Source organism: Dreissena polymorpha, chromosome 5, assembly GCF_020536995.1.
Source record: "Dreissena polymorpha isolate Duluth1 chromosome 5, UMN_Dpol_1.0, whole genome shotgun sequence".
Lineage (NCBI taxonomy): Eukaryota > Metazoa > Mollusca > Bivalvia > Myida > Dreissenidae > Dreissena > Dreissena polymorpha.
The window spans coordinates 50,484,220-50,503,035 of NC_068359.1; the positions used below are offsets into that span (position 1 = coordinate 50,484,220).

Here is an 18,816-nt window from a genome sequence, read left to right on the forward strand (position 1 = left end):
GTTTAATATGACATAATTACAATTAATTGTGATATTTTGCTCGAAATTCGTATAAAAACACTTCAATGTCACAATAACAATAGTCTACTTTCAGTTTAGATATTACACTTCATGTATTTCAAACATGCGATTTGATTGGTTAATTCTCCACTGCAGGAAACAGCTAACCAATCACATTGCGTGTTACATGACTTAACAACTTGCATGTACACATGCTTGAAGATTGTAGAAAATGTAAACAATTTAAGATTTATGGTGTTTTTACACATATGCAGTTACATGCCATCATAAAAGTTGTCTACTTTGATTCATAAATTATATTTGGATTATTAAACAAGGTAAAATTTGCTGAACTGCTCACTATTATAAAATTATGGAACAAAATATGTCAAAGTGGTTGTGCACACTTTTGTCCACGTTCGAACATTTTACAGTTTTTCATTAAACTTCCGTTACAAAGAAAACTATTTAAGCATCAACCGCTACAGGGTTTTCCACAGGCCATTTAACGGTCCCTTGCCGGGGCACTTAAATTTTGAAATCAGAGTCCTCGGGGCGCTTGAAATTTTCCGATCAGTGTATTTATACAGTATATGAAAATGGAGAATGTCAAGAAAATCAAGGTTTCTTTATCAGTGTATCAATATTTTCTGTTTTAAAAGAGCACTTGGAACCTACTTTAGCATGTAATCGCCATAAACACCACATGGGGTCATAGATGATCCACTGATAGGAGATAGCATGACGCGCATATCGATTAGCCAATCTAGCCACATTACACAGTCATTTATGCTGGCAAGGATGTATCACAGGAAACTCTCAGGTAAATCACAGGAAACTCTCAGGTAACTTTCCAGTCGTCAAACTGTGATGTTCATCGTCCAATCGGTTGCGCGAATGCTTATGAGGGCGGGGTTAACTATCAACAATTATTTTTGATTGACGTTGGGCACGAAGTGAGAGTTTATTGCAGCTTGATTAGCAAGGAGTTGTACCATTCACGTAATATAAAACCGGTAACTAGAACAGTACATTAAAGACAGTTTCAGGCATCATCATCACACCTTTTTACTGTAAACAAGTGTTACTCATGACACATAATTAATACGAGAAATTAATTGCAAGTGGTAAGCAATTACTTACTTGTAGCGAGTAAGTTGTGCAAATAACTCCCAGTAACAATTATGCGATAACAATTTAATTCAAGTACATGTTTATTTCATCATGTCTATTTATAGAACTGATTTACCTCGTTTTTCTGACATTTATTAGACACGTAATGCGCTTTAACAAATAATCGTTGAATTAATTACGCACAACTGTAAATGTTTCGTTCGATTTTCAAATGAGCATTGTCAATTTGTAATCCGAAAAACGCTTCCGAATTTTAATGCTAACGCGACATTAACAAATTGTAGCGTCAAATAAACAGTGTATTATCCTTTGTCTCAATAAAAAGCGCGCAAAAAATATGCAGACATGTAGAACTTTGCATGGAAAGTGTGGATGTATTTTATGCTGTATAAAAACATGAACATCATGTCAGGCGATTTACGTTCTGTGGAAAAAAAAAAACGCCCTGATTGTACGATATTTCATCACATCTTTAAATAGTATCACATGCCAAAATTTATTTGATACTTAAGAAAATATGGCGATTTTTTTTATATTCTTGAGCACTTTGATCGTAAATATTTACCAGAATTTGCTTTAAAACTGGAATATACGAGATTATCGGGTAATGAGTAGCGACTGGAAAAGTAGTAAGTATATATGCAGTAATAGATAGAAGGTATGGTTGATACAGATATATGTATTAAGGAATTGATCGAGATGGGATTATGCGTATCTATGCGGGAAAGGGTAAAATATAAATAAAGGGTAAAATATAGTCACTTAAAATTTATTTGATACAATAGAAAAACGGCAAGGTTTGTGTTAAAGAATTAATTGAGAGCTTTTATCGTCAGTATTTACCAGAAAGTGATTTATAAAATCGGAATAAACGGGATTATCGGGTAATAAATAGAAACTTGAAAAGTAGTAAGTATACAGTAATAGAGTCGGGTTGAAACGGATGTATTGGGGACTGATTTGAGTCGAGTTTTACTATCTATGCGGAAAAGTTTTAAAACAATTTAACACTATGTTATGTATTTTTAAATGACTGGGGGATTTTCTTGAAGAGTCATAGCGCACCAAATGATGTCTTTTGACGCTGTTTTTATTTGAGTTATAATGTACCACAGAACGTCAATTGACACGTTAATTTTTTTTTAAATCAACGTCGGGAGGGGACACCCCTCCCGAACCATCCCTATCAACCCCGGGGCGCCTGACAAAAATCCTGTGGAAAGCACTGTGCTATAAAGATAGTTAAATTCTGAAAGATAAATGTTATTGTTATTATATTGTTTATTTAGTGCCACTATTGCTGTTGGAAGCAATTTTTTGCTGTTGTTCAGATCATGGTGTTGTGCTGGAAATTTTACAGTTGTATCCCTTGTATATACAGTAGATTTCACTTAATTGAATAGCCCATTTGTCATGTCTGAATATTCAATTATCTGGAGTATTCAATTATACGGAATCAGTTATAGTTTCAAATGTTATCACTAACCGGGTGATATACTCCTGGAAACTGTGCTTTTCATGCATAATCAAAACAGCCTTTAGACACGTAAAGCGTTTAAAAACAGTTAACATTGGAATTTAATATTGAATCGATTATAAATATAACATAAATGTTTTGTTGAATTCCCAAATGAGAATACAAATTTTGTTATCCAAAACACACTTTCTAGCTTTAAATAAAACGTCTACATGTATTTCCTTTGCCCCCAACAAAAAGCTAGCGAAAACTATGCAGCATTGTACAATGTCACGCCATACGGTGCGTGTAATGATTTTTCCTATTTTCATTTTATTGCTAACCCAACGCTTACGCTAGCAACATCTATTGCTCATGTATTGTCCTGGTAAAAAGCGCGCGAAAATTAACGTGGGTGTATATACACTGGCGAAGGAAAACTTCGTAGCGAGGAGAATGCTGTATCTTTGACGTTACGCTCTTTCATGTAGTTTAGTATTGAAACAGATAATGTACTGTGTACTGATTTACCGGAAAATCTGGTCAATACTGGATTTAATTTTGGTTATTGTGAAAACATGATCAGCAGTGTTAAGACTGCGATGTTTTGACAAATGTGTGCGTTTTCGATTGTTTGACATCATGTTTAGCATTTGTGTAAGTTTATATACACGAACTGAGAATATAGTGTAACATTCCATCACCTATTGCAAACTGTCGAGCGAGACACGTCAACAGTTTGTTTCTAATCAGCAACAAGATCTTTAATTGTTTCTAAGCGACAACAAACTGTTAAAGTGTCTTACTCTACAGTTTGCATTCGATGTTCGCGCCTGATTGCACACCGGAGACTCCAGTGTTTGCATTGTACATGCTCGCATACTACACCTGTTAGTCACGTGATGCTTGACAGAAGCTGCATACATGCATGGTGTGAAATGAAAACAATGGCTGTCAACTGAGCGCGTCTGTCAAAATCGTCGATACGATTCGTATCCTTAGAGATTTATGACATTCTTTGCTGGATTATAGTGTACACTAGAAAATATTTGAACACTCTATAAGTCATATTTTTGGTCCACATCTTCATGAAATTTGGTCAGAACATTTGTTTCTTGGATACGATGGTTGAGTTTGAAAATGGTTCAGATCGGTAAAAAAAAACACATTTTTTTATAAATAAAATAGGCTATTCAATTAACCGAATTTGGCCATATTTTCTAGCAGAATATGCGGAATATTTACAACGGGAAGAGATGCAAATGGTTTGGTGTTTTCAATTTCTATTCATTTAACCAAACTATTCAATTATCCGATATTCAATTAAGTGGAATCTACTGTATTATATTTGTAGTATCAGGGAATAATCTAGAATTTACTATCTATGGGTCGCTGAACTCGCAGATTTTAGACCAATGAGTCCCAGGCCAAAATTAATGAGTCCACCTTGAAAAAGAATGGGTCCCAAATTTTGAAAGATACCAAGTAGTGAAGAAAATATGTCTAAATCACACTAGCTCAATAACTATACTTGCATTAACTTTTAATAATCTCAAAAACTTGATGAAACCAAAAAAAACAATTCAGAGTTATCACTTACTTGTTTGCCTTTACATAGGCTATAACATTATCTGTTACATGAATGTAACCTGTTACAACATTTCAACTTGATTCAAATCGATGATAATATTATTGTTAACATCCGAATTGCGAGCTTGATAATATTATTGTTTACGTCTGAATGGCCAGCCGTTGACCTACCGGTATTAAAGTTTAGATTTGTTTGTTTTGGATTTAGCTTCATTACCTTATTTCGGAGGCATTTTTTCTGTATGATTTATGAGTAAGTTACACTAAGTTAAAGCAGGTTTTCATCTGGGGACTCTAGAAAATGTCATAACATATTCTATTTAAAAGGTTGATTCTTATTGGTTCATATTATACAGCAACGGCTCGACTAGAACCAATCAAAAGTCTTGTTGGAGTCTTCAAGCCTCATTTGGTTAAACTCAGTGTTCATTGCTACACTTTTGACTCATACACAAGATGGTTTGTACTTCGCGTATGCGTTAACGGATACAGTTCAGCAATGCATCCGAGTGGACGCACATATTTCAAAACGATGCGTCTTTTTAGATATTTGTGCGTCATAGACGCGGGACGCACATGTAGATTATTCCCTGGTAGTATGTAGAGAATTTTTATTAAATGTCCCTGTGGTTAGGTGTTGCGGGTTAGGGTACACTTTTCCGCCCTTTTTTACGTACCGGCAAAGTGCCATTGCCCCAAAATATATAGCTTTTTATATGCACATGATCATACATAATTTTTCAGCACATTCTTTAAACTGACACAATCTAAAAGTTCAGTTACCAATCCTGGACAGAGCGGATCTTTTTGAGCCTGTGAAAACCAACTGTTCGCAACTTCACTTGTATCATCGTAGGACGTTTGTTGAGATTTCTTAAATGGATTTAACTTCCCAAAGCTGAATGATCCACGAGAATTATTTTCACCCGACAAGAACGGTTCTTTCGACTGACTATTTGACATGTACGCCTTCAAATCTTCGCTGAGTTTCGCCATGTTTATTGTGTACACATGACATTATGGCACTTACTCGAAAAAAGTCCACAACTTCCGGGACTATGTAATTACCGTCTGCTTTTGACCACAACTCAAGTAATGAGTACCATCGGTATTCCATTTAGTTAAACCTGTAGTAAAATAAGGTCACTTCCAACAGCCTTGCCGTTGTGCTAGCTCTTTAGCTACGCGGTGTCTGACTGCCACTCTTGAGGTCGCGGGTTCGGTAGCACGACACTTCGACCCCTTGACACTTCTACCCCTACCCATTTTAGATGACTCTTCGACACCTTGACACTTCGACCCCTATTTCCAATATTTTTGTTAAAAACACATAGATCACTGTTTATTTAAATATAGACACTTAGACTCCTTTATCAAAACACTGAATGAGCAATTAATTTTGTACTTTTGGGCTGTGATTATTCTTTTTAAATTTCAGCAATATATGTACTTAGAAACTACATTAGAAATTAGATATTTATCACCACTTAAATTTGCAACACATAGTTATATTAATTACATTGTGCTACTTAGTGGATCCTTAATAAGATAAGCATCAAGAGACCAATAAACGCCTATTTAGACATAATTATTTCATTGATACCAACATGACGAGAATTCATGTTTACTGTCTATAGATTCTTTTAAGAAATTGTTTATGTGTTGGCCATTTTCTCAATTAATGATGGCGTACTAAGTTAAAAACGGACATAATTCATACAATGTGTTTTGTATAGTACCAGAATGACATGTTTCAGTTTTTATGAGAAGAATTTAGATAAACATGTTGAATATCTTCAATACCTATGGAGGGTGGTGTGCTATTACGGATATGAAAATTAAAGCAGTTTTGCTATTAAGAATTTTCACTTAATTGTCTGCAATAAAGTTTTTGTTATTATCACTTTAGTTTAATTATATTTTTCCTGTCCATCATCAGCTGGTATCGCAGCAGTCCCTAATCAGAAACAGAAGGGCTGTGTACGACATTGTTTGTGAAAAGTTTCTGACAAGAGTCGGGGAAATTTATGGACGTATTTATGGGATTAGTGTTGATTAGTAAGAGGACACATAATGATAGTGTCATTTTCTTAATAATATAACAATTATCAACATGAAAATTTTTGCTCTATGTGACCTAAGTTAAGGGAAAACAAATGATTTATTTAAAAAAAAAGTACTTTCGTTTCATTAAAGATGTTTGTAAGTATTGTATTTTTAGATTTTTGTATACAATATTAATTATTATATCATGTAATGTTAATTCTCCGAATGTTATTCGCATCCACAAGAGACCATTTCTCTATTCTCTTTTCATAGTCATTCATCAAGAAGATCTTAATTGATTTTGAACAAAAGCTGTAATAATTTTTTCTTTAAAAATGAACTTAGCAAAATTTTAAAGTGTATTTTGATCATATTCCACACACAATATTTTTATGTCTTTTTTTTCCTAAATAAATTGATATCACAATACCATTTGTTTGTATTCATTGATCATTGAACATATTAGACTCTAAGCGTGTTTGTAGTAAATAATTATTTGTATATGTGTTTTTTTATAAATAATGTCCAAAGTATTTCATGAACCTCTATTGAAAGCACTAATATACCTATTCCCTCTCCTTTGAACAAGTATTTTCATATGATCAAGTATAACACGAATGACTGTGTCACATAATGCATATCTTTTATTTATCACAAATGGGTCAAAGTGTCTCAAAAAAACAACATGGGCCAAAGTGTCTAAAAAAAATAGAGGTCTAAGTGTATAAAAGGGGTCGAAGTGTCATCTATAAAAAAAGAACCAAAGGGGTCGAAGTGTCTGATTCAACCACCCAACGAAGCTCAGGAGTTTTTACTTTATTGCTGACGAGGCGAACGATTGGGAGTGAGTTTGAGCTGTGTAGTGGTTTCTGGATGGGCCATGCGGATGCAAGACATGCTGTTTGTGCGTGTCTGGCGGGCGTGTCTGGGCCATGAAATATTATGAGAGGGAGGAGTGTAGTGAAATAAGGTCACTTCCGCGCTCTTAAGAAACGCGGTTGTCTGACTACCACACTTGAGGTCGCGCGTCCAATCCACCATCGGAGCTCATGATTTTTCACTTCTACCTTTTTTCGATGACTTTGCCTGTCGAAAACAACAAAGAACTTGTTAGAAAGTTATAAATACGTGTTATTAAATTGAAAGGTATGCCAATCTTCACGCTTATATTAGCATTAATAAAATCATGCAAGTGTTAATTTGAAGCCTGCATTATCGTGCTTTATTTTCTGAGCCATCACTTTCATACATTCAGTGCAGCTGAGGCTAATTTATTTTGGTAAACATCAATGTGTGAGTACTGGTTAACTGTGGTTGTTTGTCGTTACTGGATGTTCACTGATTCCGGTTATATTTTACTACAAGAATTGCCGTTGTTCTCATGCTTACATGAAAAATTGAAGCTGTGCGGGCGTGCAACATTATCTCACGTTTGGCGGTTTCTTGCTTGCTCAGAAGGGTGGAAGGATACTTGTTTTGAAACAATAAGATTATTTCAGATGTTTATTGTCAAAGTTAACGAAACGATTTTTAATAAATCTCGAAATCACCCAGATTTGTTTAGACAGTATTTTATAATAATGATACTTTGAACATGACGTGTGAATTGCATTCATACAATGGAAAAGAAAACAAGAAAACTGAAAACGTATATGAATTCTTCTCCATAGACGTTCTTAGAGCGTTTAAGAAAATAGCACATGAAACTAGTTAAGGCAATTTATAGAGCATTTTAACGTTGATGTGTGAGCGAATTTATTTTTTATAAATATGAAAAATAGAGCATGAAGAGTGTTTAGACTGAGTGAAAAGCAAAGACGAGGAACAATAGCAGAGGGACACTCGACATCAAATATGGTGGGTTGTTACCAGTTTATTTATATTATTCACTCAGGTTTTTAGACGCGGGTTACGTTATCTGTCACGTGACTCAGATCTCAACGCTCAGAATTGTAACACGAAATTAAGGCACAATCCTCATCTACCACGCACGTTTAGCGATACTTTAAGCAGAGTCGATTAGTAAAACCTTTTATGTGTGCATACAATGTATATGTGAGATTCCCCATTCCAGTAACATAGTGATTTAAAACCATTAGGGGATTTGGACAGAGTGGCAAAGATAGTGATTGCCTTTATGTTTTTGCATTGCTTTCGATTTGAATCAAGATCAAATGTAGAATGGGAGTCGAGATCTTGAAATATGGTGTCCGCGTTACCATTAATTACTTAATCAATGACTAGTTTCATCAGGTTTACTGTTTTGAACAAAGTTCCGTCATCACTTATTGAATCGTCTATTGTACAACGCGGGTAATACAAATCAAAACAGGAATTCTTATGCGTTTCGTTTTCAAAACATGTAAGGAGTGTTTTGATCATAATTATAAGTTAAAGATCGTATGGATTTGTCTTGAAGCAGTAATTAACGTACATACGGTATACACACACGCTCACATTCAACGAGACGCTAAACAAAATGACAATCAATACATTGCTACATACATACATGCAGGGATGGGGAGCCTCGCCATTCTTTTATTCTAAGCCACACCTGATTAATTACACAACGATCTGGCAGTAACAAGAAATTCTCAATCATGGAAACTTGAATTTCGTTGAAGTCATTCTGACATAGTTGGAAAATAACATAAATAGCACGTGTATTTTTCTTGCGGCGAAAGGGAGGAGTAAATATTTCATGTAAGGATTTTATGTATTCGTTGTAGAATCAAAATAATTTACGGGTAAGTGTTGATTATTTTGATAATACACCACCAATTAGTATTTCCAATGTTCTGTACAAAACCACTCGGGTTATCGCCCTCGTATTTGAATTCCTATGCTTTTGAGATCCAACCCGTCGGTTTTACCGCAATAACACACACCTAAAGCCGGAAATCATTTCTTAACACACCAGATTACGTTAATGCCGGAGATACATACTACGAATAATGAGTAAATATGTTTTATTAAATGTGTCTCATAATATTATAGAGTCTCTTCCATAAAAAACTGCGTATAAATATAGACGCACTCTGAGTTATATTAGTTCACGCGATTTCACGTAAACCAGCAGTTTACTTTTATAAAACACAACGCATATACCGTATGTGTGCCCACATACAAATAACAAATAAGATATGTGATGTAAAACAAACCATTTACTTTGTTAAAAATGCGCATTTAATATGATAATACATATGAGAATCATTAGATCTGAAATTAAACATAAATGTGCAATTCAATACCTACATCAAACCAATCAGTTCATTTTGAATAAACATAAAGAATCGCCAGTGTTTAGTACAACATGAAATACACTATTTATTTTCGCTTTTATAACATTACAACACTGTAAGTACACATATAGTGTCATTTAAACAATTTTAGTAAAATTAATGTATTATATAAGTACTTAGCATTTGATTGAGCCAAGCACTATCCTTTGAACTGATTCAGACGACAAATCAAAACGGTTCCTCTAAACGCAATAATAACACAATATGTTTTTAGATAGTATCAACTTGTCACAATATAATTATCAACGGAGACTGCAACTTCATTCCTTGTAGTCGAAACCCTCACTATGTTTGCCGTTAATGGTAACCATATCAAACGCGATTTGGAATTCTTGAATAAACCGCGACGACCTAAAACTACCAACCCAGCCACATATCTTCACATACAGTTTCATCTGGGATAACTCGCTTGAAGAAAGGCCTTTGAAAATCATCGGTTGAACATCGTGGGATTTCCCTTTCCTTGCAAAAACAACCCCGCGTTGTTTCATCAGGCGACCAGGTACCAGGGAGACTTTCGCTAGAATCTTCTTAGCTCCCATGTCGAACAAAGATGACGGAGGATGTCCTTCAAGCTCTATGCATACTGTCAGCTGTTTGCTAGAGCGTGAATACTCCAGGTTGCAAACAAATTTAGATTTTCCTTGTCCGGTGCTCAAAAGTTGTTCACACTGCGGATTTGTAATATTACTCTCATCTTTCCGTATCACTTTTGGTGTGCTACGAGCTCCTGGTGATGAAGGAATCACCGCTTTGACGCCTGGATTCGGACTGTTTTTCCTGCTCGATTTTGGCGTTCCGAAGTATTTAGAAATCTCATCATCTGTATCGCTTTCGTTTCCACCACAATCAGTGTTTGACGATGGCATTTTGTATTTGTTGGTGTCCACTACAGCGAATAGATTCCGCGTTTTATCCAAATCGGTCGACAGTCTTAACAGCTCCGAAATATAGTCCTCTTCCTCCGTTGACGACATCATAGTTTAATGTGATTTTTTTACGCTGAAACAAGCGCGCACGTCAAAATATACGATATACCGTTACTTAATTTTCTGTTATAATTTCAAACTTGTGAACTAGCTCCGTTACGCTGGCCAACAGAAGACGAACTGAACAATAGTTACGGTATCCTATTCGTTATTATTTAGCAACTTCAAATAAGCGCTAACAACAAGCACTGAGTCTTTCACAGCATTTGCACTTGTGATATCTGGTATGTCGCATCTGCCTTTGAAAAATATAGAAAAGGCCGTAAAGACACAGACCGAACATGTTAGCATGAAGAACAGACCCGATACCCTTACAGACCGATCTGCGCTCTTGAAATTTCTGTATGTCCTTGAATATCGATTAAAAACGCAATCATTTCAAAAATAAATTACGTAAAGCGAATCGAAAAAACAATTTAAAACAAAAGAAATAGTTACATAAGTTGCCTTAAACACAAACGCATTTAGTTTGTTAAAAAAGAAATTTCGTCAATCTAAACATTAGACAAATAATATCTGTACAAAGATTTTGTCGTTCATTAAATAAAGGGAAGCAACATGCTGTCGATTAACACTGTCGCCTACTAAGAACAGCATGCCACACCGATGGCGGGAATCAATAACTTGATAATTATCACTATGATAAATCAATAAAGAAATATACTTTTGTAACAAGAAGCGGTTAATTTTTATTACAAATTAGCTCCATTGTTGTCGATAACTTACGAAAATTTCTTTGAACTTGTGGGGTGTAAGGGCTATTGGCGTAGGCGTAAGTGACACGTTTATTTAAATCACGTAAACACATTCGATTCAGAATTCGGCCTGCTTATTGGCGTCGCTCTGGAGAGCGGCGACTAGTATGTAATGCATATTTTTCGCTTATGGGAGGAAAAGTTATTTTACGGATCAATGTATATATTTTGTTTTAAGAATATCTTGCATAGTGGTCATTTTTTGTGTACATTCGTGTAAATAAGTACTGCATTTGTGCCTTTTACATTTATTACAACATTTATTGCCAATAATGCAAAGCTAATTGTTTTAATTAATAACTGATCAACAACTGATCACAGGGGAAAGATCACAGGGACTGGGCAAATACGCGAAACTTTCTGGTTTTGTATAAATACAAAACATAATCAAAATATATTAATTTTTTCTTTTCTTATTTGCTTATTTAGTGGAGAATCAATGTAGTACGATATTTGACGACCTATCGCGCAAGCAAGTTTATTGGAAGGCGTAGTGGTACTAATGTATTAGTTTGTTAATAGACATATAATAACGATCGCTATACACAACTTCACCAAATAGCAGTACATAAATGATGTCAGCCGGAATAGTTCAGTTGGGAGAGCGTTAGACTGAAGTTGTTTAAGCATCAATCATCAAGAGGCCCCCGGTTCAATCCCGGGTTCCGGCACGAACGGAACAGTTCGGCGGCTGACATTTTTTTTCAGTCAGGTTAATAAATATAATAAAGCTTTATTTTATGTAGACATTTTAAAATCCATTTAACTACAAGTGGACATTTTTATTAAAATTAATGGATGCCGCGTGGTGACAACGTTAATTAAAATTTCTTACATCACTTAATTATCTTATAAAAAATACACGTGTTTTTATATTAACAAATAAATGCAAACAACACATCTATTATCCATGTATTTTTATGGTTGTCTATCATAGGCCCTAAGTACTATCCCTACCATATATAGAGTCCGAAGCGCGACACGTATTATTGATTGTAACAATGAGTTGCGATAAAGAAAGCAGCCGCTTATCAAGGAGGAGCTGTGTCCCAGCAACCCGTTTCCCTAGAATCAAGCACTCCTTTTTTTAAGAACCACATTTAGAGTGCGAAGCGCGACACGTATTACTATCTAGGTGGTATGGACCCTTTAGCATTATCCGACCATTACGTCCATAGTTATCTTCCTTAGAATTTGAGAAATATTGAAATTGTTGTTCGAAGTCCAAAATTTTCATCCGATTGTTCCCAAACTTACACAGGTTTTTTATCAATGAGGACCCAACCCAAACTCTTTATATGAGCAATATCGGACCATAAGGCCAGAATTATGTCTCTTTGAATTTTAAAATAAAAGTGAAAAACTGCTTGGTTAGGTGATTATGTCAAAAAATTTCATCAGATTCTTTCCAAAATTACAGTGTCTTCATATCAATGAGCATTTGTACCACATTAAAAATGAAAAACATCGGGACAATAAGTCCAGAATTTTTTTCTATTAAATTTGACAAAATAAACAATTTCCACTTTTTGAAAAGATTTCACAACTTTCGTCTGAATCTTTCCAAACTTGTTGTTTTTATATCAGTATTACTCAAACCCTATTGAAAATAATGAATATCGGAGCTATAAATCTATTATGATCTTTTACTGAATTTCAAAGTATTGTGAAACAGCTTCTTTATGCAATTTACAGCTTTCATTCATTTTTTTCCAAACTTTTACAGTGTTTTAATATCAATGAGTCTTAAATGAGCAACGTAAGAATAAGTTCAGAATAATCTCCCCTTGAAGTTGAGAAAAATATGAAATAACGCTTACAAGATGAAGCAGATTTTTTAAACCTACACTGTTCTGTTCCATTAATGAAAACTGCACACGGATGCCAGTAAAAAAAGGAAACCAATGTAAATAAAATGAACTATGAAATATTTGGAGGTTACAACTCAAAATCATCATAGATAATGGTTATTTGGGGGTTATAACTAGGGATGGCATCGAATACCAATATCGGTATTCGAATGTTCGCAAAGTCAATCAGTCGAATATTCGATTATTCGCATAAAACGGCTGGATTGATTTTACCTTGTTATGTGTTAATTTCCATTGGTTAGCAGGAGTGTCAATTGGCCTTAATCTTAAATCCTGAAAATCATCCTAGAATTTGGGGGACAGAGTCAAAAGAGTTTTAATTATTCATTAAATTATGTTTCCTTTGTAAACAATATGCCAAAGGTCAATAATTTGTGTTGAAGATGACATTTTGTGACAAGAATGCTTAAAATAACCAAAACAATCCTCTGTTTTATATCAATATCAAAATTTTTCCTTGAGGGCTTAAATCCTGAATTCAGGAATAATCCTGAAAATTGATACCTCTGGTTAGTAAGTTATATCCGTTTGCTAAATACGAGGCTGTTTATTAACGTTGCTATCGAATAATTGTATCGCTGTCGACTAATACTTTGACCGATACTGTGATCGGGCACAAATAGAATGAAAAACATCGTGTCATAGAATTTTATTTTTTAATGATTCCACAAATTTGTAGCAGACCGCGCATATGTAAAACTAAGTTTACGCACATTACACTTTGCGGTCTGCTTATCCACAGACCGTGTAAAGTATTCCATACTGCAGAAGGGGCTGGTGGCATTTTCAGATTTGAATTATGATTCCTTGATGATTGTTTAATTTATATCATATGTTACTTTTGAGTAATTCGCATATTTAAATGTCTGTTCAAACTGTGATCACAAAAACAAAATTATTATTCGCAAGTAAATTGAAGCCTTTAATTGGTACCTTATTGACAAACAACAGTTCGGGCCCTGTCTTATAGTAAGTATATTGCATTGCGCGATTTGAGTAATTCACACATTTTAATGGCTGTACATACTGTGATCACAAAACTTAATTATTATTTGCCAGTCAATTGAAACCGTTTATTGGCACCCCATTGGCAAACAACAGTCGGGGCCTTTCTTAGAGCGTGTATATTGCATTGCGCAATCAACACTCATATGGGCCGCGTTATCAGTTTGACACGAAGAACGTCACGTCAGACACGTTACTCCCAGGTGATTTCGGTTGCTTTTTAGCGAACCGCAGGTCTTAAAATATTGGTGAACTTACGTTTGGAAAAAATGCGTATGTCATTTTTATTATTCGAATGCTGACCATTCAATCGAATATTCGAATAATTTTGCCATCCCTACTTATACAAGGTGCCTGAACCACGTGACTGTTTCGGCTATGTGTGGGACAATCGGATGTAAACAAAACGTCGCTTCAGGTAACGTTTTTGATAATTTCTTCATTATTTCAAAACCATTTTCAAAAAAAAAACAAAGACGAGTGCCCGGTCTTTGTAAAAAGACACAACTTTGTTAAGTTTGCACAAAATTAAATAAGTATTTTTTCCAAAAAGTGCAACCGCGTGTTTGAAAACACATGAAGTGAAATGCTTTGTGTGGTATATTTTTGTTCAATCAACAAAAACATTGATTATAATATTGTCGAGGGTTTAAAAAATAGGGCGGACATTGTTATTCTTCATAGATAAGCTACTTACGTTGTATGTTTGCGCAAATACATCTAATTCGGAGTGTGTGTATATAAATGTTATACTGCTATGTGTGGGACACATTTTTTAAATGCTATGTGTGGTATACAAGAATTTGCCCGTCAGTTCTGCATTTAATCTGAACACAGTTTTGTAAGAATCTAGAACATATACTTTAGTCTGTCCTGAAAATATATCAAATTAACCAAATGTTACATTATGGAATACTGAAGAAATCATGTAATGATTAAACAATTTATGTTTAAAGCGGGTATATACGATATTGTCAAATATTTATTTATTAATATAAAATGTGTAAAAACTTATTATACATATATTTCAATATAAACTAAAATAAAAGTTAAGAAGAACATGTGTCGAAAAATGCTAAATAAGCCAGATATTTAATTCTGAAATCGAAAAAGGCTGTACAGCCGAATTCGCCAGCATGTATATCATGCATGTACGATGTGAATCTAAATTTAGTTTAACGGTTCATTTGAAATTCCTGCAGCGATATCGATTCATACGACACACGAACACTTACTAAAAAGACGAATGCATCGGTTATTGTAGGAAAATAATTACGAATTATCTTCGTCACAATCGGCTCGGGGCGCTAATTTGTATTTGCTGTATTTTATGAAATTCGTCTTAAATGTATCATTTTTCTTGCATATTGTGTGTTATTATAACATATTTGTATCAATATTTTACAATTCAGCACATATAAAAATCGTATATACCCGCTTTAACTGAACATAATTCTTATATAAAAGCATACATATTATGTTGAAATATAATATTTCCTTGTTTTACTTATTGTCTTTAAATAAATATAATGATTGATATTTCTGCCTGATTATTGAATTTGGTCCATTTTTTAATGAATGACAAAGAAAATAAGAGCACATATTTAAAATGGGTTTTACTTCTATTGTTTTCCAGACTTGAAAAGGATTAGTCGAAAGATCTGTAACGCTTTTAAGGTTAGAAGCTGTGTAAGAACTACATGAACACCATCAAACCACACGGAAGGTGATATGCGGCAAGTAAATAATCAAAACCACAGTGAAAGAGACAGGGACCCAGCTCCATTATGTGATGTTTATGGAAATTTATTTCAACTTACTATGCAAACATACCATTTAACATGTATTTTTGCATAAGCACAACAAAGTGTGTGTATTGATATGTGTGTATATTTATGGGTTTTGTATCTATGTTATTACTAAAATTGATTAGATGAATATAAAATCTGATTATGTGTGTTCATAAAACAGGAGTTTCATAACAAATAACAATTTAAATCCAATGATGCTTGTTTGTGGTCTATTCCAATATCATCTCCATATGAACATCTTCGAATCCAATAATGCTTGTTTGTGGTCTATTCCAATATTATCTCCATATGAATACCTTCAGTATATCAAAATAACACGTCATTAATAATAACATTACTTTATAACTAGCATGCACATGCAACAATAGAAATTAAAGCACCAAATACATAAAGAAGTACATTAGTATTCACAAAGAAATTGTAATCAGTAAATTTATGAATTTGCAAATCTTGCTATTCAAACATATGAATGCTCCAATTAAGTCATAACAAATGACCATCGCCAAAACGTCTTGACTTGTGGGGGTTATTATACCAACAAACATATTGAACTGCATCAATACTTCATTTACTCAAATTCAAAAGTTTGAGATGTTTAATGAAAATACTCATTCGCCCCGGTCATGAAAGGGCGTTGCAAGATCTTGTTACCACTGCACCAAGTAATAAACATTAAATCATATAATGTTATTCAATTTGTTGAAATGTCAAATTTTTATGTAATGTTTACTTTGATTGTTTTCTTTCTCTGCAATACTTGCACCATCTGGTAATTAAACAAACAGTCATTTAAACTTTGGAACATTTACTATACATGTTTGTATATGACAACTTTTCATTGATCAATATATCAGTACGTCTCTTGAAGGTGCTTCCACAATTACTTTAATCTCCCTGAAAAGAACAAAATACAAATGAAATAAACTGTTAAACTTAAAAAAAAGCATGCGTGATATATCAGATAGCTCAATAGGATTTAGATACGAATACATGATTTTCCAGAAAAAAAATGTTATTGATCCTAATTGTATTTTTGTTTAAAAATGCTGTATGATCTCTTTAAGCTTATTTAATAACTATCGTTACAGTCAAAATTGCCTACACATTCCTGCTTAAAAACACACAACTAACACTTTTTGTAATTTTGTTGCAATAATATTACCATGACATCTTGCACAAACAATCCTTACGATTTTGTGTATTAAACAAGTGCATTAGTTGGCAGTAACAATTCACTGAAAATTCAACTTTTTGTAACAATCAATTTTATAGAAACAAACAAGAAAACGTTTGCCCAACGGAACTATTTTCCTGTCCGTGCGTGGGTGGCTTTGTGATAGAGATCCCCGACCGTGTTTTGACCTCTCTGCCACACTGTTCGCAAACAAATGACATTCTAAAAGTAAACAAAATATGAATGTAAGTTATCGACAATCATGATAATTTTTATTAACATGAACGCCGTGATTATCATATTTAAGGCGCGCAAAACACTACCGATAACGTTTATTGACCAACTTTTGTTATTCAGACAGACTTTAAATAGTATTGACGTTAATGTCAATCTTTCGATTCTCTAGTTTAGTTTGTATACCACACATAACATTTAAAAAATTTGTCCCACACATAGCATCATTACATTTTCATACACACACTCCGAATCAGATGTATTTGCGCAAACATACAATGTATTTAGCTTCTCTATGAAGAATTACAATGTCCGCCTTATTTTTTAAACCCTCGACAACATTGTAATCAACGTTTTTGTTGATCTAATAAAAAATATACCTCACATAGCATTTCACTTCGTGTGTTTTCAAGCACGCGGTTGCACTTTTTGGAAAAAATACTTAATTAATTTAGCGCAAACTTACCAAAGTTGTGTCTTTTGGCAATGACCAGGCACTTGTCTTTGTTTTTTTTAAAATGGTTTTGAAATAATGAAGAAATTATCAAAAACGTTACCTGAAGCGACGTTTTGTTTACATCCGATTGTCCCACACATAGCCGAAACAGTCACGTTGTTCAGGCACCTTGTTATAACACAACATCACAAATAATGGTTATTTGGGGGTTATAACACAAAATTATAGATAATGGTTATACCAGTATCTTTTTCTATTTGTTTAAAATAATTGGCCAATATATTAATATTTACAGTAGAATAAAATCGTTCCATGTAACTTCATTGAGTGCCTTTTACACTGAAATTCCCGGCGCCCTTTGATGCTTTGCATCAATACTTATCTTGTTACATGTTTGTAACCAATTTACAAGACTACAATATTGTTCGCAAACCTTAAAGGGCCCTGTTCACGTTTTGGTAAATTTACAAAATTAAAACGAATGGTTTCAGATTCGCAAAGTTTCGTTGTAGTTATGATATTTGTGAGGAAACAGTAATACTGAACATTTGCCATGCTCTAATATATCAATTATATGCATCTTTTGACGATTTAATAACCTAAAAATTATAAAGCGTTGCAACGCAAAACGATTGAATAATTTGGAGAGTTCTGTTGTTGTCGTTATATGTTGTTACACTACAAAAATTGCTTCTGTAAAGTATAAAATACATCATTCATTGTATGAGCACGGATGGACGGTGGGCTAAGCGTTTGACTTTTACTCCAGGGGTCATTGGTTCGAGCCCAGTTGAGGGTTACTTTTTTATTTTTTTTATTTTATTCTTGTTTTTTTTTTACTCGAGCTTTTTATATCCAATGTTTACATTTATAAATCATTTAATAACAAACTTCAATACATGACAAAATCTATGAAATGGTCCCTTTAAGTGTACAGGAATATCAAGTGTAGTAAGATAATCATTTTGTGTTGGGATCTTGACGAGTTAATG

General features: G+C 34.0%; 1 protein-coding gene and 1 long non-coding RNA gene across 2 annotated transcripts in view; both read right to left on the minus strand.

Moving 5' to 3' along the window:
* LOC127832511 (uncharacterized) overlaps positions 1–5,322 on the minus strand; it is a 32,189-nt gene extending 26,867 nt beyond the window's left edge. Inside the window, exon 1 of the mRNA XM_052358013.1 lies at positions 4,964–5,322. Coding sequence (XP_052213973.1) covers positions 4,964–5,176 — 213 coding nt within the window. The 5' untranslated portion in view covers positions 5,177–5,322. The remainder of the gene's footprint in view (positions 1–4,963) is intronic.
* LOC127832512 (uncharacterized) overlaps positions 1–18,816 on the minus strand; it is a 270,730-nt gene that overhangs the window by 32,575 nt on the left and 219,339 nt on the right. The window lies entirely within an intron of this gene.